A 27,272-nucleotide genomic window follows, 5' to 3' on the forward strand; every position below is an offset into this window, starting at 1 on the left:
CAAGCTCAGGCTCCATGCTTGAATACCTGTGCCCCTTGTTTGGGAGAGAGACTGTGGCCTGAGAAGTTTCAGTAGGTGTGGGGATATTCTAGGAGTACTTAAGACTTAGTTTGATTTGATATGATTATATGATTGCCAAGAATATATAAGATGAAATGTTAATGAAACAGGGTACTTTCCTCTCCCTGTTTTAAATAAATTTTTAAATATGGTTTTAAATACATTTCAAACCATAAAAGTTTAAGTTTATCTCACCTTTGGATTCTGAGGAAACACACACACATGTACACACACAGGGTCACTTTCTTATTTTTCTGCTCTTAAGTAGGTAGAGAGAGACGTCCCAAGAAGGACTTGCATTTATAGGCAGACAGATGTACATGCTACCATTAAATGGACTGTGATTTTTCAAATAAAAAAATCATTCAAAAATTTATTTCCAAAGAAATTTCACTACCCCCTACCCCTGGCCCTTTGTGGCTCCATATCTCCCAGTAGACATTCATCCCCCTCCCACTTGTGTCTGTGTTCTTGGTGCAAGATTATCTTTCAAGACCTACGTGCTGACTTAGGCAGATTTTGCTTAGGATATATTTTATCTATCAACTCTCCTTGGTATGTGGAATTGTGTGGAGTAAGGCTTTGTGTGCAAGGCTGGGCATCAGCTTGGAGTAAGAAGAAACTGATGTTGAGTCCAGGAAACAAAGACGATTGAGTGATCACTATCATGCCCAAGAGAGGTCAGTTTTGGCAGAGGATGCTGCCTGGCTGATCTTGCTCCTGGGCACAGGATGGCTGGATGGAAGGCAAGAGGAAGAAATGCATTCTAGAAAGGCTACAGAGGGAATACACCCTGCCCCTGCCTGCAGCAGTGACTCAGCTCTGCTCTGCTTCAGATGTGGGTTGTGGTCATATCAGAGTTTGAGGATGGATCAGGGTACATGGAAGACAGAGCAGCCTGCGATTCAGAGTTTTGCTGTTCCTGTAGGCCAGAGGGAGCAGGTGTCTGGAATCCAGGGGGAGGTGAAGCTTGAGTCCACAATGAGGGTCTAATATGCCAATTCTGCACAAATCTCAATAGTCTATATGGAAACTTACCAAGCCAAGATGAGCCTCTTTGAAAAGGAACAGAGACAACTTTGAGTATCCAGCTGCAACGTGTGTCAGAAATGTGCTGTTTATAACTTTCACAGACAGCACTGGCTGTGAAAAAAGCACCTCCCTAAAGTCATTAATGTCTAAGGTGTGCAACATATCCCAGGCTAGAAAGCTCTCAATCTGTTTCCTGCTAGGGCAATGAAACTCTGAGCTGCCTAAAGCTCAGAATCCACCATAGTGAGAGATAGCGAGTGCTGCTGTGAATACCAGAGGCACATGGGTGGTGATGCCTTCAAGGTAAAAAATCAAACAGCTCTGGTCTCCATCTGGGGGTTCTTGGCCCTTTATCTCCTTCCTTTTCCATATTTGAAGAAATCAGAAAAAAAAAATCAAAACAAAACTGGCTGATGCTCAAGAGATGGGGTCCTTTGTGCTTTCGGCTCCAAACACTCTAAAGAGTCTCTATTCCAGAAGGAAGAAATGGACACACAAAGCTGCTTCTGATATTGATCCAGATGGGGAAAGGATGACATTGGAATTGCTTATTAAGCCGGGCATTTAAAGCCATCGCAGTCTCCAGACAAGCCCAGTCAATGGGTGATATTGCTCAACAAGTGAGCTGATTCTGCCTGAAGGTTACTTCAGGCGTTAGTGCTGAGAGGGAATTTATTAACATCCATCTCAGTTAGAAGAGTGACTTTTCGTTTGTTTTGCCCTTCAGAGTGAGCATTATAATAACTTCACTGAGCAAGGAACACCTTGGATAAGTACGGTGCTTCTGATCTGTCTTGGGTGTGAAAGTGCTTGAAGCCTTGTGGACAGAAGCGGAGATGCCTACCCATCCCTGGTTGCAATTCTTTACATCTCTATAGATTTGCATAGTTTGAAAAAATGCGGCCAGGCGTGGTGGCTCACGCCTGTAATCCCAGCACTTTGGGAGGCCAAGGCAGGTGGATCACAAGGTCAGGAGATCGAGACCATCCTGGCTAACATGATGAAATCCCATCTCTACTAAAAATACAAAAAATTAGCCAGGCGTCGTGGTGGGTGCCTGTAGTGCGAGCTACTCAGGAGGCTGAGGAAGAAGAATGGTGTGAACCCGGGAGGCAGAGCTTGCAGTGAGCTGAGATCGCGCCACTGCACTCCACCCTGGGCGACAGTGAGACTCCATCTCAAAAAAAAAAAAAAAAAAAATGCTCCCCCATGCTGTCTTCCCTTTGATTTCACCACGGCCTTGCAGGTGGTTTGGGAGAAGATCTCAGGCAAAGTTGCTGGTGAACTTGGAATTGTCCCAAGGTCACATAAATAAGATGAGGAAAGTTTTGGTCATCTGACCCACAGTCCAAACACTCCAGGTTGTCTCTATTTACACTTTCTCCTGACTTCCTGTTGACCAGGGTCTTGTGTGTAAATGGGCAACTTGGGCGGGCTGTGGTCTAAGCCCCTGGAACAGAATAAGGTTAACAGGCTTACAACTCAGCCAAATCAGAAACTATTGTCTCCATAGTACCATTATCTCATCAGTTTAGTTAACCAGCCCCTGGCAAATAGAGGTGATCTCAGACTAATAATAGGGACAGCCGTGATAATTTTCAAAATTAAAACATCAAAGCAACATGCTCATTTATAGCCTTTTCATATTTTACCTGCCCTCTTCCTCACCCTCATTCTCCCTCCTTCCTTCCTTCCTCTCCTCCTTCTTCCCCTTCCTTCTCCCTTTCCTCCCCTTCCTTCCCTCCCTCCACCTTTTCTTCCTACCTTTCATCCTTTTCTTCTTTCTTTTTGAGATTGAGCAGTGGACAGCTTTAGATCAGCTGAAATAGAATTTCCTTCCACATCATACAGAGAAAGCTTATATACCTTGGTGAAAAAGTGAAGTTATACATTATTCTAAAAGAATTGCTCTTAAAGATCTTCTTCAAGATCTTGGCCGTGAAACAGCTTGAACCAGGAAAATGTGGATCCTTCTAGCCTTTGGAAACCTGCCCCAAGCAGGAGATATTCCAGGTTTCAAATGTTTCAGGTTCTGCTTGTCAATTACTTTTATGGAAATAGTATCACTCACAGGCTTGAAAACATTTTTGCTCTTTTAAGTAGGTGAAACTCTCATAATCTTATTTATAGAATTAATTTGCACAGCAGGCAGTTTTTCAGAAGCAAAACCCAACCTAAATTTCAGGCTGGGCCAAATGATAAGATGGTTTAAATTTGTAGGTTTCATATTAGTTAGGTACATCTGGGATTACAAAAGCACGGAAAAATGCTAATATTTCTCCTTGGAAAATAATGCTGTCAGTAGACGGAGTGGGCTGAATTGTCCTCAGAGAGTACATCTCCCTCTCAAGCTAGATCTGTTCTCCCCTCCACATGAGGCAGGGAAGAATCAGCCTCACAGCCCTGGGTGTGTCTCCAGGATATCCTTAGAGCAACCACAGAACATGTTTCGGACCCCGGGGCAGAAGTCCCCAGGGTCGCCCAAGAAAGCTCTCTAGCAGCCAACCTAGAACATAGCCTGGGGGAGATGCAGACCCAGAAAAGGAGAAACGAGAATCCCAGGGAGGTCTATCTGGTGGAGTGCACAGACAGGGGCTTCGGCCTGTTGAAAGGCACAGCTAAGCTGTGGCAACTTTGCAGAGACTAGTAGGATTGCTAGAATTAAGAAATAAAGGCCCTGCGACGTGGCTCCCAGCACTTTGGGAGGCCGAGGCGGGTGGATCACCTGAAGTCAGGAGTTTGAGGCCAGCCCGGCCAACATGGTGAAACTCTATCTCTACTAAAAAATACAAAAATTATCTGGGCGTGGTGGCGGGCACCTGTAATCCCAGCTACTTGGGAGGGTGAGGCATGAGAATCAGTTGAACCCAGGAGGCAGAGATTGAGGTGAGCAGAGATCGTGCCACTGCACTCCAGCCTGGGCAACAGAATGAGACTTTGTCTCAAAAAAAAAAAGTGCCTTCTGATCACTTCTACCGGTTGGACTTTCCCACCCAAAACTACAGAGCAATGATTAGGTAGAAGAAGAGAAGAGAGGAGAGTGAATCTGAGAATCAAGAAATGCAGCGTTCCATTGTATCAAGTGCCTTTTTCCAGTTGTTGCCAATGTACTTCCCTCCCTGGCCTTTGGGCCAGGTCACCCTGTTCCCCTGTCAGTCCCCACTAATTAAAAAATGTAGCTTATTATACGGTAAGTGATTGCAGTTTCCCAAAGACAAAGTGGGAACGATTTTTGTATACAAATTCTGGATTGGCTTCAGAAAAAAAAGCAAGAAAAGTGGTTTATTGAAACCATGCTTTCATGTTAACTGTGTAGTGTAATTGGCTGGCTTAGTATTTCCAAAGGAAGGAAAACTATCAGATCTCTTTTTTAAGGATGACATATTTGACATTCCTGGAACGATGAGGCTGTCCCTGTGAAGGTTAATGTGTGTTCCCCACAGTCGGTGTAAGCCCCTCATCCCTCCTCGGGTGTCATTAAGGGGACAAGGAGGTGGCCAAAGAGGAGACACAAGAGGAAGCTGGCTGGAAGGGGGTGAGGGTGGATACAGAACTGTTCACACCTCCACCCAGTCTGAACGGAAGGCCCTGCTAGATGGCAGGCCAACTTGGAAATGGGAAAGGGACTGGGCAGGCACGGTTCTCCCTGTGCACACCTCCACCCAGTCTGAACCGAAGGCCCGGCTGGATGGCAGGCCAATTGGGAAATGAGGAGGGGACTGGGCAGGCACTATTCTCCCCTGTAAGCTGGGGTTTGTCAGATCAGGACGGAGGAGGAGAGTAGCTTCCAGCCACACACCCACAGACTGTGGGCTTCCAGAAAGCTGCTTTCTCAAGGGCTCAGTGGTGCCCCAGGCTCTCCTCCCACTGAGCAGAGTCTCTGGATGACTCCCCAGCTGCGTCGGCCCAAAGGAAAGGTGGGGAGGAGGGTGGGAGTGCCCGCGGCTCCAGGTGCTCTCTGGGAGGCTGGAGTAGCTGCTACTGTGCCTGGGGCTGTAGATGTTGGTCTGGGTTGGGAGGCAGCACTGAGGTCTCAGAGGAGAGGCTAAGCTTAGCCTCCACCCCCATGGAGAGGCATCAAGGAGCCAATCTGCTTTCATTTAGGTCCCTCTTGGATTTTCTGGCTTCATAACCTTGAATTAAACTTCAAATTTGTGACTGCAAGATCAGCTGCTTAAAAATATGAGAAATGACCATCTCCTTATTTAAATTATACGTATTTCCTTTTAAGTTCTTCTCTCTTCTCCCCCGACGCAACTGGGGGAATTGCTCGTTTCTGCACATGGTGAAGAAATGAGATCAGGGCCCCTTTAATGTCAAGTACATTCCAAATGTTCAAGAAGGAAGAAGAATAACAAGTACGGTGAGATCATTGAATTTAAAATGCAGCCATTTATAGACTTCACTATTTACAGCATTAATTCAAAGGAGTAGATATTACAGTTATTATAATGACAATTTCTTGTGGCTATTATGGCGTATTGATCTGTTCTTTTACTATCGCTTTTTCCTTGGGCAGATCCTGTATCTGCTCAGGCTGAGCACACCCTTTTCTTACAAACTGTTGTTCCGTGTCGCTGCTCTGTTTTTCTGTCATGTTATTTCCCTCAGTCTCATCATGAGCAAGAAGCCAAATTATTTGCATATCACTAGGTTTAATTTTAAAATTGTATTTCCTTTGAAAGTTGCCCCCTTCTCCTATTCACTAAGGAGCAGATGCTTCTTATTCATCTGCTGGGATCTCCTTGCATTCTGGTCATGGTTTTTCTGTTCCAGCTGCCATTTCCTTTTTACCTCTTGGGATGTGGAGTAGTGTAGAACTGTGATCAGTGGAAATACGTATCGATTGGATAGACCCAGATATGGCTGGGGGTGCCGGGAGGAGGAACTGGGAAGTCAGCGACGTGGCCTCCATCACAATGTTTATGAAAACTCTACCTTCAGGAACTTATGATTATGTGAAGGGGATGCTTGCTACTGTTTTTGTGCTTGGCAAGAAGCTTCTTCAAAATTTCTTCCTTCCTTTCTCTTTTTTTTTTTTTTTTTTGAGAAGGAGTTTCGCTTTTGTTGCCCAGGCTGGAGTGCGATGGCGTGACCTTGGCTCACCGCAACCTCTGCCTCCTGGGTTCAAGCGATTCTCCTGCCTCAGCCTCCCAAGTAGCTGGGATTACAGGCATGCACCACCACGTCTGGCTAATTTTTGTATTTTTAGTAGAGATGAGATTTCTCCATGTTGGTCAGGCTGGTCTCAAACTCCTGATCTCAGGCGATCTGCCCACCTCGGCCTCCCAAGGCTTCTTCAATATTTCTAAGGTGCGTTCTTCTCTCTCTACTATTCTACCATCCCAGACCCTGAAAACCATTGGAAATTGAATCATGCTCTGGCATTCATTTAGAAAGCAAAGTCTCCTCGGATGTCAGAGAGACGCTTTAGTGGCCAGGCACTGATGTGAGTGAAGCAATTCTCACTTCAGACTCCATTTGCTACCAGTTCACCAAATCCAAGTGCAACAGACCTGGCTTGTGTAGGAGGGCAGACCTCGCTTCCCACAGCAGTCATTGCGAACGGGGCTAATCACCGTGGGACCATGATCCTCCTCGCCCCCCAACCTTTCTTACACTTCGAGTTTCGCTGTTTTCACACAAACATAAAGCTTTTGGCAGTTTGGATGGATGTGCACTCACCAAAATCCAATTTCCCACCAGTCCATTAAAAAAAAAAAGTGTTTTTATAGTGAGCTTTGAAAATGGGCCAGGCAATGAGAAATGGTCCATGCAGATGCTTGGTTGTAGATTATAACGCATTTGCTGGTTGGGGAAAGTGCTTTGAAGGTTCCTCCCAGGTAGCTCTGAGCTCAATAATTAATTGTTTCATACAACTTTCAGAATAAGATGGAGCAATGTTTAGCATCCAATTTTGGCTGGGGTTTTCCATGGATTAGCTGATGCCAGGCTGCCTCCATGCCAGTAGGAGTTGGGCATTTTTGCTGACTGTTTTTAGGGTCTTCCTCACCCTTTAGCCATTTCCCCGGTTGCAGTGCCCCTGAGCTGCTTAGCCTGAAGGCCTGCCAGTAAACCTCATCTGACTCTTGGTTTGCTCATGAAGGGTGGGTTTTGGGTGAATTCCCATTTGTTCTGTCCCTGCCATTCTATGCTTTACTCATTTGTTCCTGGTTCACCTGCAGTGAATCATTTTATCTCTGGGTTGCAGCATTGTACGACGACATTGTCTTTGGGCACTTGTTGAATTCTGACTCTTTGTGATTCTGTGGCTGTCTCTTTCCTGGGACAGTGTAGGACATTTGACTCCTTTTGATTTTATTTTCTGTAAGCATCAAGGGGATATTGCCTATGAGTCCACAGGAGAAATACGATGATTTTTCCTGGTGGAGGCAGTGGAGGGGAAAGTAAGGGCAATGGATGGAATCTGAATGGGATTGTCACCGGCTGTGAACACAGGATAACAAGTAGTTATTTTTGTTGAAATAACAATTATTTCAACAAAATGGGTGAAAATGGGAAAATTTAACTTTTCCTCTAGAAAAACTGCATTTCCGACTATCTGACAGTAAAACAGGGAAACAGAGTTTATTTGCCTGGACCTTTCTGTAGTGTGTGTCCAGTTTAGAAAGGAGGCTGGCACCCCAGTGACTGGCCTTGAGGTGAGCACAGGTAGACAACAGTGGTCCACTTGACACAGAAACACAAAAGAAGTGGGTGCCTCCCTCTGGTGGCAATTGGCATACATGAAATTAAAGTGTGACTGCAATCTTTCAGGCAGAAGGTAGCCAACATTCTTTAGAAACTTTATAACCTTTTCACCTGTGGGCCTCGTCAACGTGACCTGGTACCAACCAAGCACTAGGGGAAACCTCAGCCGGAGGTTGCCAGGATAGGTGCTCCCCAACCCCATGGCAATGGAATACTGAGTTATAGCTGTTTCTTGAAAAATCCTCACTTGTCTTTTCTATAAATCCAGCCTATTGTCACCTTAAATGATGGCTGTGTGTGGAAGAGTTGAACTGTAATTTTGAAATTATAATCCAGACTTGTTTGTGGAAGAAGGAGATAGGGTTTTAGAAGACAAGATGAGCTACCTGCAGATAAGATGTTCACTCTTATTCTAGTCACACATCTCACAGCTGAACAAAACTATAAAACGTTGCCAATTACCTATCTGGGCTAGAAACGGCCTATTAGGTCACCCTGGCCATTCACGGCTGGTGAAATATGACTCCCTGTTGTGTATTTCCTCAGTTCAGCTTAAAATGACTTTAGCAAAAGGTCAGATGCTACTGCTCCTGGGAGATGTTTTCAATCTCTAATAGACTGATGTTAGACATTTTTTTTTCTAACATTCTATCTAAATTTGTTTTCCCCATCAGTTTCTTGACATCAGCCTCTGTTAATGCTCCCTTGAGCCATGGCAGCCCCAAATGGGTATTTTATCACTGCTTAAATTTTTGGTTTAGACAGAAATGCTTCTACTACCTCTGCTGATAATTAGAACGTGTCAAGGGATGATATTTCATTGTTGGTCTTTTGAAAGGTTTTTTTTTTAAAAGTATTTCCAAACTGATTAATTTTTGATCCTGTTGCCCTGATCCCAGAAAATTTCTTTCTGTCTTTGAAATTTCTTGAAAAGAATAAAAGTAATCCACTTTATTTTTGGTTTGTAAAAGCTTTTTGGATAGGGATGCTCCGATGGCACCCATAAAGGGCAGGAGCCTTGCTTTCCTGCCAAGGTACCACATAAAACAGGCCCTGGTTAAATGGTCACATTTAACCAGGCTCCATCTGAATTCTGCCTAGGTGTTCATCTACCTGAACCAATATAAAAAAAGTCTGGAGCTTCAGAACTTTTCACAACCCTGGGAAGAACTTCCCAATGCCATTTTTCGGGGTGATTCGGTGTCAGAACATTATTATTTTAATTTAATCTATTTTTATTTTTATTTTTTAGAGACAAGGTCTTGCTCTGTCTCCCAGGCTGGAGTGCAGTAGTGAGATCTTAGCTCACTATAACCTTGAACTCCCAGCTCAAGCAATCCTCCTGTTTCAGCCTCCAGAGTAGCTGGGACTACAGGTGCGGGCCACTATAACCAGGTAACTTATTTTTTGAAGAGATGAGGTCTCACTATGTTGCGCAGGCTGGTCTCAAACTCCTGGCCTCAAGGGATCCTCTCACCTAGGCCTCCCAAAGTGAGGACATTATTACTTGTTGCTTAAAACTAACATCAAAACTCTACTCTTAGTTAATCTTTTTGAGTCCAGGTTACTATATGTAGTTCAGCTACTTAGTCTAGAATGCCACATAACTTTACTTCTGGGGTATTTAATTTTATTATCTTTTTATAAATATAAGAACTCATCTTCCTGATAAGTAGAAAAAGGTACAAAGCTTAAAATGACCCATCTTTAAAAAGGTATTTCCAAGAAATCAGCAAGTGCCTGACCATGAGCTGTTAAGATAGTGTCATCTTAAAAAAAGCAAATTGAAGTGCTGTGTCTTTGCTCCAAACCCACCAAGAGAAGGGACGTGAGGGGCTGTGGCTGTGGATTAGGAAACCAGAGATTGTGAAGTTTAACTGTCACAGGGCTGGCCGTCCCTAGAAATCAGCACCCATCTTTGTTTAGACATAAAATACCCACTTACAAATCCAGGCACACACCTCTGGGCAACAGCCCGCTCTGTCCTTATGACAACATTCTGACGTGGGATGCCCAGTCATGTTCAGCATGTTTGAAGGGTATTCTAAAACATGGGGCTTCAGAGTCATATACAGTGGTGTCTATTTCTGCTCTGCCATTTTCTTGCCATACGTGAAAAGTGTAGAGCATGAAATAAAACAGAGGACCCACGACTGAATGGAGATTCCAGGCTGGTGGTAGCCTCGGGCTTGAGATTTTGAGCAGTGATGGGCGTCTATCAGCTCAGCTGCGTGGTTGGACCTGGTATGGACTTGGCCCTGGCTTTGCTTCACAGACCCCCTTTGGAGTTGCCGGAGAGTTGTACCCCACGTGAAATTGCATACACAACAGATCCGTCTACTGAATAGTCTTGTGCATTTAAGAAAGCTTGTAATCCCTGGAAATATGCAAAGAGAAACACCTGTCTGCAGGGATTAGAAGCTCAGGGTGAAGAGCCAGGGTGGGAAGTGCCCCGTGAGATAGCATGGCCCAGCAGCTGAGTTGACAGCCAGGGCCAAGAAGGACGCAGAAACGTGTGTCATGAAGGATGCCAGATGCACACACACACTGTGGAAGAAAGGCATTTAAATCAGACAGCACCAAAGAGAATAAAGAGTATTCTTATTCTTTAAGAGTATTCTTATTCTTTATTTAAATCAGACAGCCTCAAAGAGAATAAAGAGTATTTGTAAGGAGGAAAGGCCTAGAGTACCCACTTTTGAAAGCAGCTTTAGTCCCTTTCTGATGTACATGTGATGATTTTTCAACCCAAGCTGCTCTTTGCTTTCCCCATTGTTCATGAAGCTCTCGGGGGCTCTTACCAGCCTTTCTCTTCCTTCTTCACTGAACCCTGGAACACACTCCATTTGCCTTGGCTTCTACCTTTCCTTCTTAGAGTCAAAATCTTTGGCCAGGCATGGTGGCTCATGTCTGTAATCCCAGCACTTTGGGAGGCTGAGGCAAGTGGATCACCTGAGGTCAGGAGTTCGAGATCAGCCTGGCCAACATGGTGAAACACCATCTCTACTAAAAACATACACAAACAAAATTAGCTGGGTGTGGTGGTGTGTGCCTATAATCTTAGCTACTCAGGAGGCTGAGGCAGGAGAATGTCTTGAACCCAGGAGGCAGAGGTTGCAGTGAGTCGAGATCATGCCACTGCACTCCAGCCTGGGTGACAGAGCTGTCTCAAAAAAAAAAAAAAAAAAAAAAAAAGAAAAGAAAAAGAAAAAAAAGAAAGTAAAATTCTTTGTAGAATTATGGGGCAAAGAGAATTAGAAGAAACTCAGTGGGTTCAAGTGAGGTTCTTATATTAATTAGGCTAATTGATGTTCCTTTGAGACTACTTAAAAATGTCCTGTAATTATGATTGCATTTGACTTTTTTTTCTATTTAAAAACTGGGGAACTGTATGAAATTCTCTATGGTGGTGAAATTTTTAGAGTTTAATGCTTTAAATCTGGTATTTGAAATTTTAGAAGCTGGGGCACATGTGAGTCCTAGAAGGTGGTGAGCACCCTCAGGAGAGTCAGTTGATACCTGGTAAAACCAGGGAATATCAGAGAAAAAGGAAAACTCCAATTATTCCAAAGCTGTGAAAGGAAGAAACAAATAGACCTAGTGCAGAATGAAGGGAGTGGCCTGAAATCTGACTAGGGAGGTCACCTTCCCTGGAGCAGGACCTGCTCACATCAATTTCCTGTGTTTTCAGGCACTTGGAAAACTACACAGTTTCCACAACTGCAAAGGGAAGGGTATGGAAGGAGAAGCAAACGTCCCACAAGGAGAAAAAAAATAACATGAAGCAGGGAAGCCTCAGAGGGAATGTTGCCAAAGGTTACTGAATATAAAGGAAGTATTTCTGCAAAAAAATAATCTCTGGGATTTTTAAAACATTAAATACTATGAAGAAATGACCACCCATTTCAGAAACTGAATGGATGCACGTAAGCAAAAGATAAAATGTGCAGTTCAGGGAAGGAAATGAACCCATCCAATACACAGTAAAATGCATGTGAATTTCCATTATCAACTTGAAATAAAATGTTTCCTGATGAATTATACACTGATTATCACACATGTGTAGAAGATGAGGTTCATTTAAAAGAAGCTGAAACCCCAAGATAACAACTGCTTAAACAATGGAGAAGGTTATTTCTCTCTCATATAGAAGGATTCTGGAGGTAGATGGTCAAGGGCAGTCCGTGTAGTTTCAAGGAGCATCAAGCATCTGTTACCGTTTGGCAACATTTGGCATAAGACTTCCAACATATGGTTGAATATGGCTGCCTGACCACCAGTCATTGCACCTACCTTTCAGCCAACAGAAAACAGATATGAACAGAGGGAAAAAATGGGCAAGGGGTGTCTGTTAATTTTATTGTAAGATTTCTTTTTTCCACTTACATCATATTGGCCAAATCCTAGTTGCAGGGACACATCCAACAGTAAGGAGGCTGGAAACTGTTTTCTGGATAACCATGTGCTCAGCCCCAGATCAGGGGTTTTGGAACTAAGAAAAAGGGGATAAACAAAGGCAATGAACAGACTCAGCCACAACACCTTTCTGCTCCTGGAGTTTATTGGGTACTTACAAGCTGGTTAGCTTGCACAGAGGGATTATCTGAATTGTCAGATGACTAATTTGTCCTCTATCTCTCCAATTAGTCTGAAGAGATTTTTTTTCTATGTTTCCTAGTCAGAGTGTGAAGAAGGGCAAACTGTGGCTTTTCTGTGGTTTGCTGTTAGGGCAGCTAGCTGCTGATTCCTGGGAAGGAATTTCAATTCTTTCCATGTGTTCAGGGAGAAGAAGGCATTTGGTATGTTATTCTCACTCCCAAAAGCATTTTCATTTACCCACTTTCCTTCAAGTTATTCTCGAGTAAATATTAACGTATTTTCTATGTAAATAAACTAAAATCTTGCAATCTGATCTCTAAAAGCACAAGATTACCCCTTTTCTTTATATAATATTTCTCTCCTCCCCTGGCCCCAGTGTAACTGGTTATGGCTATAGGAGGTGGTGGTGCAGACAGCAGAATCTACTCTTGTTGGATTTGGAAGAAAGGGCTTTTATTATAAGACCTTTAATAATTTCTGGCTTAGTAAATTTTCCTCCATCCCTTTGTTTTGAACCTATGTACGTCTTAGTTCAACTATTGTTCAACCATTGTGGAAGTCAGTGTGGCGATTCCTCAAAGATCTAGAAGCAGAAATATCATTTGACCCAGCAACCCCATTATTGGGTGTATACCCAAAGGGATATAAATCATTCTATTATAAAGACACAAGCGTGTGTATGTTCATTGCAGCACTATTCACAATAGCAGAGACATGAAATCAACCTAAATGCCCATCAATAATAGGCTGGATAAAGAAGATGTGTATACACCATGGAATACTATGCAGCTCTAAAAAAGGAATGAGATCATGTCCTTTGCAGGGACATGGATGGAGCTGGAAGCCGTTATCCTCAGCAAACTAACACAGGAACAGAAAATGAAACACCACATGTTCTCACTTATAAGTGGGAGCTGAATGATGAGAACACATGAATGCATGGGGGAGAACAATACACACTGAAGCTTATTGGGAGCGAGAGCATCAGGAAGAATAGCTAATGGATGCTGGGCTTAATACCTAGGTGATGGGTTGGTCTGTGAAGCAGATCACCATGGCACACGTTTACCTATGTAAAAACCTGCACATCCTACACATGTACCCTGGAACTTAAAATAAAAGTTAAAGAAAAAAAAATTTCTGGGAGGCAGAGAGCTCAGCCTAGATGGTGTCCAGCCAGAAACAATTCATATGGAAGATATTTAGTGACATGATAGATCTTTCTAGCAGATGCTTGACTGCTCCTAACGTTGCCTGGCATGTGCCACCAGGCAAAGGACACTGGGATGTCCCCACAGCTGCCCCAGAGAAACCCAGTACCTCCACCTCAGGGCTTACCAGAAGGTGGGATCTTCTTGTGGTTGGCTGGCCCCTGGTGTGCACTTCTGCCTCTCATATCCTTTTAGTGCACCTGCCTGGCCAGCCCTCACCTGTGCTGCAGACTTCCATCCCTGAGACATCTGGGAATGATGTCCTCCAGCTTCTCAGCCTGGTGGTAGACGGAGAAGCTGGAAGGAGGGTGCTTTGGGCAAGCCAGGCTGCCGGCTGCCATCTTGGGCAATGCACCTCTGCATCGGGATGGCCCTCTACTCCTTACAAACTGTGTCCCTGCCCATGCTCTCCAGAGAAAAACAAGCCTGGGCAAGGATTTGAACCTCAGGAAGGCAAATCTGACCACAGTCAAGAGTCATGACTTGAATTCAAGCTGTCCTTAGTCAAGCTGTTTCTCATCATATCTCTCTGATTGTCTTTATTTTTTTCTTGAAAATGTAGGCATTTGGCTAGTGGAATTGTGTACTCCCTCCCTACCAAATTCAAGTGTTGAAGCCCTAATCTCCATAACCTCAGAATGTGATCTTATTTGGAGATAGGGTCTTTATAGAGGTAATTCAATTGAAATGAGGTCCTCAGGCTGGGCCCTCATCCAGTCTGGCTGCTGTCCTTATAAGAAGAAGAGATGAGGACACAGACAGTCACAAAGGGATCCTCATGTGAGGACACAGAGGGAAGCCATCTGCAAGCCAGGAGAGAGGTCTTACGAGGAACCTGCTCTGCCAACATGTTAATCTTGGACTCCAGCCTCCTGGATGTGAGAACATAAATTTCTGTTGCTTAAGTGACCCCGTGTGTGATACTTTGTCATGACAGCCTAAGCAATTCATACAAATAGGAATGAATTTTGCCTTTTCAATAGAAAAATTAGTATTTCTTCAATGATGATTATACCTTGTTTTTTTGTGTCCTTCCTCGCTTAATAAATTTGGAGGAAGATCTGATCTCATTAGTTCTCATTCTTTGTAATCGATAAGCATGGATTTGTGCTAATTTGATTATCTAGTGCCACAGTGGGCATTTTATATAAGCCAGGGTGCCTCTGGATGGAAGCCCGAGAAACAGAATAAGGGGAAATAGATGACCGAGAGGAGCTCAGAGTAAACTCTTACTTTTGGCTACCAAATTAGGGTTTGTATTAATGAGAACTTGATTTGAACAATTGAAGACTGTGGGTTTCAGAATACTTCTATTTTAGGACAAAAGAGAATTGTTCGCTCTTGGAAAAAGCTTTAAGTACCAAAGAAGGCACTAACTTGGTAAATGGAAAGCTAGAAGAAATGCGAATTGTGTTTTTATTTGATTTGGGGAATACAATAGATGCAGAAAGTCCCCTTGCCTGGGACTGCTAATGCCTGAACTTGCTCATTAATCTCTGCGTCTTAGCACAGACCTGGAAAATTGCAATTCTCCGCACCAGCAGCCCTCATTCGATAAATATGGAGCCAGCGGGCAGGAACAAGAAGTGGCTCTGGGCTGTGGGGCTGGCTTGTTGGAATCCCACACTCCCCAAGCTGCGGAGGGACTGCAACTCAGGAAGTCAGGCAGAAGGACACAGTGGCTCTCTGCATGCTTTGTTCCCAGCTTTTTAAAGAGCTTATTGTCTTTTTTTAAATTGGCATTTCATAAAGTGTGATGCTGTATGCCAGCATGATTAGGTACTATGGGTATAAGTTTATTGTTATAATTTTTTTCCTCTGGAGGAATTGACCTTTTCTCCAACACTAGATGCCTTATTCTCTGAGTATATCTTGATCCAATGTGAGGTGTAAAGGATAAAATTGCAATCCTTGCTTGCTTTGTTACCTGTCTCTTTGGCTTTCTCTGCTTCAAGGGCAAGGATTTGGTTCTTTAGGAGGGAACTCCACTCCCTCTCCTTGGCCGAGTGGCCTTGGTGTGGGCGAGGGGATCCCAGCTAAGAGGGCCCCAGCAGCACAGAACTCTGCATCAATTAGCTTAATTATATCAAGGGCAACACAGCTGACAGATGTTAATTCTTCCAAAGTTAATATCGTACTTTGAAAGAAGGTAGAACATTCTAAGAACCTTGGTATTAAAATACCCCAATTGGAAGGCATACTTAAGTTAAATGACTGTTATTTCTTTATAACATGCTAAAATTTAGGTCCTTTTATAGTACGCTATGTGCTGCGACTCCTAATGAAGGCAGACTCCTACTCGGGACTATTATATCCCAATTTACTGCTTGAGCACAAATTTCTGATCTACAGGATTAGGCGTTAGGAGGTCATTCGTTTCTATCAAATCAATCTTAAAATATGAAGAGTGATAAATATGTAAATTAAAGCATTTACCTGTTTGTGTGGTGTGTATGAGTGTGTATGTGGTGTGATGTGTGTGGTCTAATGTGTGTATGTGTATGGTGTGTGTGGTTTGTGTGTGCGTGGTGTGTATGTGTGTGTAGTGTGAGGTATGTAATGTGTATTTCTGTATGTGTGGTATGTGTTTGTGTGTGTAATGTGGTGTATTTTTGAGTGTGTGGTATGTTTGTGTGTTTTGTGTGTGTAGTGTGGTGTGTTTGTGTGTGGTGTGTATGAGTGTGTGTGGTGAGGGTTGTGTTTGTGTAGGAGTGTGTGTGGTGAGGTGTGTTTGTGTATGAGTGTGTGTGTGTGGAGTGAGGGGTGTGTGTTGGTGTGTGTGTGGTGTGTGTGTGTGGGGTGTGTTTGATGTGTGATGTGTGTGGTGTGTGAGTGTAGGTATGTGTGTGTGGTGTGTGTGTAGGATGTGTTTGTGTGTGTGTGCTGTGTGTGATGTGTGTGTGTTTGGTCTGTGTGTGAGGTGTTTGTGTGTGTGGTGTGTGTGGTGTAGTGTGTTTGATGTGTGATGTGGTGTGATGTGTGTGGTGTTTGTGTGTGATACGATATGTGTGTTTCGTGTGGTGTGGGTGTGGTGTGTTTGTGTGTGTTGTGTGTTTGTGTGATATGTGTTTGGTGTGGTGTGTGTGTGGTGTGTGTGTGTGGTGTGTATTTGATGTGTGATGTGGTGTGATGTGTGTGTGGTATGTGTGTGGTGTGTGTGTGCAGTGTGTGGTGTGTTTGCATATGTGGTATGATATGTGTGGTGTGGTGTGTGTGTGGTGTGTTTGTGTGAGTGTGTGTGGTATGTGACTGTGTGATGGGTGTGGATGTGTCGGTCTGTGGTGTGTGTGTGGCGTGTTGTATGTGCGTGTGTCTGTGTGTTAAAAGTAAAAGCTGCTGTGGTGACTTATTGCTGGTTCCTCCAATGACGTAACCATGATGACGTGAGCAATGACCTTTCATTGCCATCAATTGGGAAACAAACAGATTTAAGAGTTTCCATTCCCAAGTTTAGAGGTTAATATGTTTTTGAATTGTGCTGTGTTTCAAACTTTTTATCCTTTCTGGGACTGTTGCAGGATCCATGAATAGCTCTGTCATGCCCTAGGTGACTTTTCATGTCTGTTAATTTCCTAGGAATTTATGTTAATTATTTGAAGCCTGCCTCTTAGATTGTCAATGCACAGATGAAGACCATTTTTCTGGAAGTGCTATTTCCCACCATCCATGAAGAGCCCTGGCTGCCGCCCCCATCCTGGGGGAGGCTCCTTGGCAGAGGCCCCCCCCGACAATCTTACCTCACCCTCTCCAGCGGCCTGCTTTGCTCTTTGAATCTCTGAAATTCTATTACTTACTTGTGCATTTACCTTTCTGTTTGTTTTCCTGGGGAGGGAAGGGATTAGGTTTGTTCTCTGCTCCCTCCCAGCCCCTGGGACAGGGATGGCTCTCTCAGAACACTCGCTGAATGCATGAATTTGGTATAGTTCCCCCAGATTGCCTGGTGAACCAGCAGATTTTGCAAGCTGGTTGACTGTATTATGTGTTTAGACTTGGACCATCCAAGAGATGCTTTTCCCCCAGAGCTATATTAACGGGTCCATAAAGAAGTCTGTCAAATTGGTCTACATCTAAGGAGATGAAGTAGCACAACCCCACAGAATGAAAACAAGATTTGGAACAAGACCCAGATCCCAAGTCAGGCTTGGCCAGTCTTCATGAGGTGATCTTAAGGGAGGCCCTTCTAGAATGGGGATGATGAATGTTTCCTCAGCTCTCATAAATGACTATGTAACTCCAAACTACAGATTCTCTATGTAAAATAGAGAGTCTTAAATATAGATTCTCTATGATGCAAAGCTACTTTAAAACCTATGAAGCCTCCAAATTAGGTCAGGTGCTATTATAGGCTAAGCCATGTCGTCTCCCCACCCAAATTAATATGTGGAAGCTCTAACATCTAGCACCCCAGAGTGTAACTACATTTGGAGATGGTTAAAGAGATGGTTAATTGATTAATGTTAAATTAATGTCCTCATGTGGTGAGGACACAGCAAAAAGGTGGCCATCTGCAAGCCATGGAGAGAGGCCTCACGAGAAACCACACCTGCCAATGCCTTCATCTCCAACTTCTGGCCTCCAGAACTGTGGGAAAATAACTTCCCATTGGTGAAGCCATGTAGTCTCTGGTATTTTGTTATGGCAGCCTGAGCAAACTCATACTCTTCTCGACAAGTATCTGCTGATGGACTATGGGACTGATGTGAGAACCTCTGCTCCAGCACCAAACTCTGTTTTATCAGAATAGATAAATGCAAGTGGAATTTTAATTTATCAAAGCATTTTTCTGTTCTTTGGATTTTCATGACAATACCAGAGACTTAAAAAAATATAGATACAGGATCTCACTATGTTGCCCAGGCTGGTCTCAAACTCCTGGGCTCAAGTGACCCTCCTGCCTCGGCCTCCCAAAGTGCTAGGATTACAGGTGTGAGTCACCATGCCTGGCCCTGAGACTCGTAATATTCATTTGGGATTGTCTACAACTGGTAGTATAATAGTTCCTAACCTTTATATTTATGATTCTCTATTTTACATTTGCCCATGAAATGATCTGTAAAATAAAATCTACTTGAGTATATGAGGGAGGATCTATTTAATGCTCAATAAAGAGTAGTTTTTATTACCATTCCATCTTTAAGAAGGGCTGCCTGAGCTTTCTCTTATGACATAATAAAACATATAATTGCAGAGGCCACCTTCTATTCAGTTTCTGTGGGGGAAAGGCAGTATTTCAGGAAAGTAGCATAAGAAATGTCTATACTAGTGCAAAGTTTAAACTTGAATAGTACTGTTTTGCTTCCTAGTGGAGGTCATGGCAGAACTGAATCAGGGGACGTTCCAAGCCTCAGGGAGCATCATTTCTTCATTATTTTTCCAAGCCGCAGGGAGCATCATTTCTTCATTATTCAAGGGCCATTGGCAGAGCTCTGTGTCAGGTCCTGGTGGTTTAATGAGGTTTCTGCTCAAAGGGAAAAGCCTCATTGCTTGGAGCCATTTTGCTGCTACACTGTTTGTTGAGAAAGGGCAATGTGACAGGCAGACAGGTAATGGACAAGTAGCTAGACAATGTAGCAGTTCATGTAGCTGCCCAGCCTGATAGATTTTGATTGTCACTTCGTTTGAGGTGAGATCTTACAGGTGATGGACTTGGCTGAAGTCTGAAGGCCTTGTGAGGGATAATGGCTCCCCAGGCACACAGGATGTTGAATCATGGGACCATTTTTCTTGAGCTATAATGATCAGTAAGTCGGGTTTCCCCTCACCTTCTAGTGGAGTTGGAATTACTGTTCTCTTACATCAAATCTGCTAATTGGCATGAATATCTCTTGACTGTTCTGTGGTCAGCTTGAGAATTTCAGAATGTCTATGCAGAGTGGGAAAAGGTAGAATTCCAGGACCTGAGTCAAATACAAGTAATGACAACTGTGAAGCCCTGGATGGCTTACAAGGTGTTTTGGTGAAATACTTCTTAAAAGGAAAAGCCGTAGACAAGTCTAATGTAGTGGAGTTCAACAAAGAATGATTCCAGAATTAGGCATCTCTCTGAACCAGAACAGGTTCTCAGAACTCCAGCCTGCCACGTGGTCAGGCAGCCTTTATGGGCAGAAAGCAGACGTGAGGCACTGAGGCAGCTTAACTGGTTACAGTGCAGCATTTTGCCCTGTTTGAGTAAGTTACCCACCTGTGATTGACTGAAAATGGGCTGCTGTGATTGACGGAGATCTCACTGTTTCTTGACCAGAGCACGCCTGTACAGTACTCCTGAGTTAGGCTTCTAGTTAGTTTTTGTACTAAGTAAGATTGTAGTTTTTATTTGAGGACTGGAGTATGGAGGCATCCTCAGGCCAAATGTAATTTAGTGTAACCTGCTGCTTGCTCAGACCGAAAATCCGCCATGGAGAGTGGGTGTGGCCAAAGTGGTTTTCCAATACAGGCGGCAGAATCCTATATGCACATGTCAGGGAGAGGCCACCCAGTCCAGACCTAAGCCTTCAGCCATCTGTGTGAAGGAGCAAGTGGAAATATGACGGAAATGACCGTAATGCAATCTGGACATGACAATGGCATTCGTTTCGTCAGTACCACTCATTTAGACGCCCTGCTCCCTCCTGGACACAGAAGCTCTGCAAAGGCCTCTAGGCCACTAGGAGGGCGTGGTGTGTGTCCTCGTAGCTAAGGAGAATGTCCTTCTGCATTGTCTAAGCTTTACAGTGACATGACTTGTGAGTTGTGGACTGTATTGGTTGGCAGTGGGAAGTCTCTCTTTTGAACAAATTTTAAGGATATTCTTTCTGCCTTGTATTTCTGAGCTGAGGCCATCTTGCAACAAGCCCAGCAAACACAGCTGACCATGATGGCCATGCGGGCGGCCATGTTGGAAAGTGCCCCCTTCCTCCCTGGATGAGGGCCCGAGTGATTCATGAATCTCACCACTGAGCAGACACAGACACCCTGAGCCTGGAGAGCCACCTTACTGCCCATGTCCGCTTCACTGGCCTTTGCAGCTCTGGCCACGCCATGCCCAATACAGTGTGGCCCGTGCTTTAAGGTACAACTGAGTGTTGATCTGAACATAAACCTAAGACTGGGAGCCAGGTAGCACAGGCTTTTGTTTTCTAGATGAGAAAACTGAGCACCAGAGAAGCTAAGAACTTTTTTCAGAGTCACAGAGCAGTCAGAGGTAATCCCCAAATTCAGATTTTACCTGAACTCCACAGCCCCACTTCTGCAGGGTGCCTCGCTCAGCGCGGAGAGTATCTAGGTGTGAGGAGAGAGGCAGCCTCTCATCCCCAAAGAGACTGAGGGCTTTGGCTACTGGGACACGAGGCCTGTGTTTTTTGTTTTTGTTTTTGTTTGAGACAGGTCTCACTCTGTTGCCCAGGCTGGAGTGCAGTGGTGCAATCATAGCTCACTGCAGCCTCCATCTCCCGGGCTCCAGTGATCCTCCCATCTCAGTCTCCTGAGTAGCTGGGACTATGCTCAGCTCTGTGTAAAAATTAGCTGCCACCACTCCTGGCTAATTTTTAACTTTTTGTAGAAATGGTGTCTCCATATGCTGCCCAGGCTGGTCTCAAACTCTCAGTCTCAGTCTCCAAATGTGCTGAGATTACTGGCATGAGCCACCACACCTGGTCCCAGGTTTTGTTTATTCCCTGGCCAGCTACTGGTGGCAGTCTCTGTTCTAGGCAAGGAGAGGCTTAAAAACCCACCTGGAGCTTCTCTGGCTCTGCTGGGTCCCCACAGGCTCCTCTGGGGCCACAGGCCCTGGCCCAGGGGCATGAGGGTACACCTGTGCCTTCCTCTTTTCCTGTGTGCCTGTTGAGGTCTGGACGTCTGCTCCTGGACAGCTGTGCCACTCTTCTCTCCATCTGGCCTTGAGCATTTCCCAAGGCTTTCCCCCATGAAACAGCAGTGCTTCCTGACGTCATTCTCAGGTGCCAGGTTTTCCATCTTCCTTATAGTGCCCCCTGTGGGCTGTGTCCCTCTGGCTGCCCAGACAGTGGCTTTGTCAGGACAGCTTCCAGCTACATGCCCTCCTTAGAGGCCCGTTGAGACCCTCCTCCATGACAATGCTGCAGGGAGTGAGGACAATGACTCGCCTCACAAACTGAAGTTAAATGGTTACCAAGGAGGGTACCATGCTTGTTTAGTCCTCCAGATAAAAGCATGCATTTGACAGCTGCCTAGCATATTAATTAATGGCCCACTTGCAATCAACAGTTTTTAATTGAACACTACTGTGTGCTGGGTCTTATGTAAGCTGTTGGAACAAGGCAAAGTTCCTGGCCTCACAGAGCTCACACTGTAGCGTAGAAGACAGAGGACAAACTAGGGAAGGAAAGAAAAAAGTAAAGTAATGGGTAGCGATTACACCATGAAGAACTGCAATGCAGGCTTGGGGGTGTGGCATGCCCCTAGGGGACATATTCGGGGAATGTCCTCTCCTAGGGCTCTTCAGTCTCCCCAGCAGGTGTGGCCAAGGGCTTCCCTGTGGGTGTCAGCAGTAGAAAGGGCCCCCTGTATTGCCCGTGGGTCCCTGCCTCTGCCCGGGAGTGATGGGGCTGGGGAAGCTCCTCACAGGGCCACCCCGCTCCTGTGGTCTTGTCACTATCACTAGGGTCATCCTTGGGGAACCTTGGCAGGCTCCAAGGCCCTGAAGAGTGGTTCTGGGAGTGGATGCCCGGCTGTGGTCCCTTCCCTTACTCTTCTCCCCTACCTTTGTGCCTGCTGAATCTGGGGTATTTAGAACTGTACTTTCCTGACTTCCAGGGCCACAGACCATTTGTATTGAAACTTGTGCCACTGAGTCTAATTGGTTGTCCCTTCTCCACTGCAGTCGGGTACCCCATTCTCTTCCTTACACACTCCTGGCTGGCTCAGTGGAAGGAGCTCCTGTCACTCCTCTAACAGCATCTGACCTTCCCCCGGGAACTGGACTATCTGAAGTACACAGAAAGTAGTGATTCCTTAAATGTTAGTGGTTTATTTTTTAAACAATGTAATATTTTTCAAATGAGGAATCAATCGATCACTTTTGGCTGAGATATCAGTTTAAGATATAAGTGCAAAATTGATTTCTGTGACCTGTCCTCACTGTTTCATTATATATTTCCTTAATATACATAATTTTCTGCATCTTCATTTGTCATTTGTCAAAAAATAATATTGCCGCTTTCTTTCATTATTATAAAAGGGAAAAGATGAATCAGGCCCTTTAAAAACTTCAGATTGCAGCAACATTTTAAATTTAAAAGGGAAACTTCCCCTCCTACTTGGAATCAGAGTGAATTTTTCCCCTTTGCACTCACTGTACAGTCGATGCAAGGATTCCTCTGGGAGTAGAAGGATTTGGGACTATAAACCATCTTATGAAAAGTGACAGCTCCTAGTGCTGTAGATGCTACCTAACCAAGGATGTTATTGGTACTAAAGGGTTTATTGCCATCAGCAAAAACACTGGAGCCATTTGCATTCTGGGTTTGCTGGACACTTGCCCTCCAGTCCCAGGCTCATGTGATAACATTAATTAACCACTTTTAAAACATCTACTTGAGCCACAGGAAACTTTTACTTCTCCCAGTGATCCCACCCCTTATTGTTCTGCAAAGAAAGGGCCCTGGCAGTGTAGAAAACAATGTGAATAGCTACCTGCAGTGTGAGAAACAGTTCCACTTATCTCTCTATCATTTGGGCTGTCGTGGGTTAAAAAGGAAGCACCCCCCCTCCCCTGCCTTTGAAATATTCCTGAACATTGGTGCACTCAGCATCTCTGCTTTTATGAGCATTGGCGGCAAGTTTGAAATAGAAGACAACAGTTCTCTGATTTGGGTCATGGCTCCATCAGTCCTACAAGGCTTCCAAAGCCAGAGCTGACATTCCCTCCTCCTAGGTAAGAGGATGATTGAAGGGTTCCAGGTGGAAGCTGCTTAGAATCTTGGAAAATTGAGAGGAGGCTGCTTACAGCTCTGCAGATGCATCTGAAATAAGTGCTGATTCTCCTCTATCTATTACCTGTCTATCTGTACCTATCTATCATCTACTTATGTATGTCTGTCTGTCTATCTATCTATCTATCTATCTATCTATCTATCTATCATCTATCTATCTATCTAGAGCAAGCAGGATAGAACAGGCAGGACTTACCTCAAGTCCTCAAGTCCTCAAGTCCTCAAGGACCCCAGCTTCCTCCACCCTCTCTGATAGAGCTGGTGCCTGAGCATTATTATGCAAAGTCCCTAAACAAGGTAGTGGATGATGAACTCAGGCTGCCTGGTGACACTCAGGAATAAAGCCCACGCCCTGCTCACTGGCTGGGGCTTTTCCTCTGCCTCAGAATGCCTCCAGTTTCTCCCATCTCCAAGCTGGCTGTGCTCCTCACAGGGCTGGCCTCCTCTGCTCTAGGTGCAAGCCCAGGGTGGCAGCGAGGCTCTTGGCCCAGGTCCCAGGAGAGGTCGGTTCTGTCCCCATTTCTGGCTTGAGCTAACTCCAAGGCCTCCTTTGTCCTTGGATCTCAATTCCGGCCACACCTGCGAGTCTTTTTAAAAGAAGTGTAGATGTCTGGCCTCCCCCCAGGGACACGGATTTCTCAACATCCATCTTGCTCTTAGGAGCACCCTTCCCACTGCGGCTGTGCAAGGAGGAAGCTCTGAGTCTGGGGTGAGACCCTCATGCCTGTATTTAAAAAAAGAAAGAAAAAGAAAAAGGATGACTTTGATGAATCTGATGTTTAGCCTTCATCAGACTAGAGGCATTTATTATTTTATTTTAGTTTTTTATTTCTCTAGGTTTTTGGGGAACAGGTGGTGTTTGGTTACATGAGTAAGTTCTTCAGTGGTGATTTGTAAGATTTTGATACACCCATCACCCGAGCAGCATACACTATACACTCTACGGCCACACCACCCTGAACACGCCGGGTCTCATCAGACTAGAGGGTTTTGAAAGACATTTACCTTCCACGACTGAAGAATTTTATTGATTTATTTGTTTTTCTGTCTTGGCTGCACTGGCCCCGTGCTATGGTAAGGTATACAGCACAGAGGCCCAAACCTTCGCTCCTCACCGCCCCCCGCTTTGTATCCTATCACCGTGTGAATTGGTGAAATCCCTCCACCTTAGCAAGCCATTTGTCAAGTCTACCTCATAGGAACAAGAATGTAAGCTTTGTGAAAGTTCAGTCGAACTGTGAAGGTCAAATGGTGTCATCCCATCTTGACGATGATAAAAATGGAAGCCCTGATTGCAATAAGCAAATCTTTCCTGAGAATGACACACAGAATTATACACGGAAACTCAGTGTATGACTTTGCTGACTCAGTAATTGTGAATATCAGCTATCATCAGACCAATATCTTAGCAATATTAAATGGTACCTTTGTGAGATAGCAGGAGAAAGTAACAGCACAGCCAATATTAAAACCATATATCAAGATGGTCATTGAGAACAGAAAATCATGTGCAGAAAATACATGAAGTGTTGAGACTGTGTCCTTGAGTTTCATTGTCCTGCTCAGGTGGTAGATTCTGAGCTATGTCAAGACACTCCACTGGATTTTACTTTGCAAATGAGCTCTTGTCCTGGGGTGTAAGTTAAGCCCCTGTGTGTGCCCCAAGGTGGACTCCCTGGCTTCACTTATCTAGTGGGGCTGTCTGCTTTCCTATTTTCAGCTCAGTGACTGCCTTCTGTTTGTGTTTTTCTTGCTACAGATGGACAGAAGAAAGTTCAAGAAGAATTTGACATTGACATGGATGCACCAGAGACAGAACGTGCAGCGGTGGCCATTCAGTCTCAGTTCAGAAAATTCCAGAAGAAGAAGGCTGGGTCTCAGTCCTAGCGGGAGAGCCCCCTCCTAGTCCACCTGAAAACACCAAATTCAACCATCATCTGTCAAGAAATTAAAAGAACAACACCCTAGAGAGAAGTCATCCACACACAATCCACACACGCATAGCAAACCTCCAATGCATGTACAGAAACCTGTGATATTTATACCCTTGTAGGAAGGTATAGACAATGGAATTGTGAGTAGCTTAATCTCTATGTTTCTCTCCATTTTCATTCCTCCTGCAACTATTTTCCTTGATGTTGTAATAAAATGAAGTTACGATGAGTGAATTCAAGTGACTGCCTTTCTTTCTCTCTTTATTTTACCTGATGTTAGAGGTGACTGTGAGCCAGGTGTCTATTTCCTTCTCTTAGGAGTCAGAGATATAACACATTGTCTTCTGTTAGGAGCTTTTTTGCTGAGAGTGAGAGATCCATTTTCAGCCATGCTTGCCTCTTTTGGAGAGTCCTAAGTGCTGGCTGGCGATGGCAACATATTTTCTTCTCATCATGGGAATAGAGCCCTGTATCCTCGGGTGCCAAAGACAGAAGTTTCCCTGGGGAATTATGACTGATTCAGGAGAACAAAATGGGAGAAGGTGATGCATCTGTGTTTGGAGCATCCCCAGATTTACTCAGCAGACCCATTTCAGATCTCCAAAGGGGACACCCTAGCCTGTTATAGGCCATTCTGCAGCTTACCTGCAGTGCTCAGCACCTGTGCGGCTCCAGGGTACTGGCACCTTCTCCAGACTCCCCAACTTCCTCTATGCTGTGATTTGCCACCTGGTAGGGTTATTTATTACAACCTGTAGCAATTTAGAGAAGCTATCAGGCTTCTTTTCCACTCCACCTTCTCCCATGCAAACCTTGCAGGTAAACCGTTCTATAAATCCCAAAGTAGTTTTGTAGGCAGTGAGGAGAGGTCCATCACATAGGGAGGACCTCACCGCCACTGATTTGGGAGCCAGTTGGTTGGGTGGGTACCCGCCTTGGGAGGCACTTGTGGCTTTTGTTTGAACTTTTCCACATGATAACGTGATGTGTAAGTCATATCTCATCTTCAACCTCCTGAGATGTTTGAGATGCTCCACGACGGCTGTCGTACACAGTGGGACATTGCATGTCTTTCCTTTGCCAGCTCCTTAACAAAGGATCAAGGTGGAGCATGAAGAATAATGGGAAAAGGGGTGAGGGATGACATCGTGTGTGTGCACATGTGTGTGCATGGGTGTGTGGATGTAAGGGATGGTGGGAGTGAGGCATGGGCAAGGCAATGACTGCAGGTGGATGTGCCGCTGTTCCTGCGGCAGGGCCCCATTTATTGTCAGGAAGGCACAGGTCAAGAAACACTGGCATGCTTGGGTGATTTACTGTCGCAAAAATCCCTCTGAAAATGTGCATATTTTCTTGTGTAAGGAAATCTCTCCTGCCAGACAATTCCCTGCAGTCGTTAGAGACAGCGAAAACTCATAGACTCTGATGAATTTCCAATCATCAGAGAGCTAAATAGGATCACTTTGGCCCTGATAACCAGCGAGGGCTCTGAGGGGCTCCTGATGCTGTGGTCCCTACTGAAAATAGGACCACAGGCTGAGGGGACACTCCAGGAAAAGCCTCCTGAGACAGCAGGGGTACGAATGCCACAGAAATCAGATGGGTCTCGATGTAGTCTTCTTTGGTGTTCCCTAAAGCTACCAATGTAAAGTAAGCCAGGAACAAAACAAACTTACATATTTTGGATTAATTTCACCACACCTCATACTTCAAGCACCTCCATCCTCTGGATAGTTCACCTAAAGGAAGTAGGGGTGCTGTCTATACTGGCTGCACTC

The 27,272-nt window shown here is 44.7% G+C and overlaps 1 protein-coding gene across 1 annotated transcript in view; it reads left to right on the forward strand.

The window, feature by feature from the left end:
- The window catches only part of PCP4 (Purkinje cell protein 4), a 61,785-nt gene extending 36,057 nt beyond the window's left edge, over nt 1–25,728 (forward strand). The window contains exon 3 of the mRNA XM_054468796.2: nt 25,320–25,728. Coding sequence (XP_054324771.1) covers nt 25,320–25,447 — 128 coding nt within the window. The 3' untranslated portion in view covers nt 25,448–25,728. The remainder of the gene's footprint in view (nt 1–25,319) is intronic.
- Nucleotides 25,729–27,272: the final 1,544 nt, after the last annotated feature.

This window comes from Pongo pygmaeus, chromosome 22 (assembly GCF_028885625.2).
Source record: "Pongo pygmaeus isolate AG05252 chromosome 22, NHGRI_mPonPyg2-v2.0_pri, whole genome shotgun sequence".
Taxonomy (NCBI): Eukaryota; Metazoa; Chordata; class Mammalia; order Primates; family Hominidae; genus Pongo; species Pongo pygmaeus.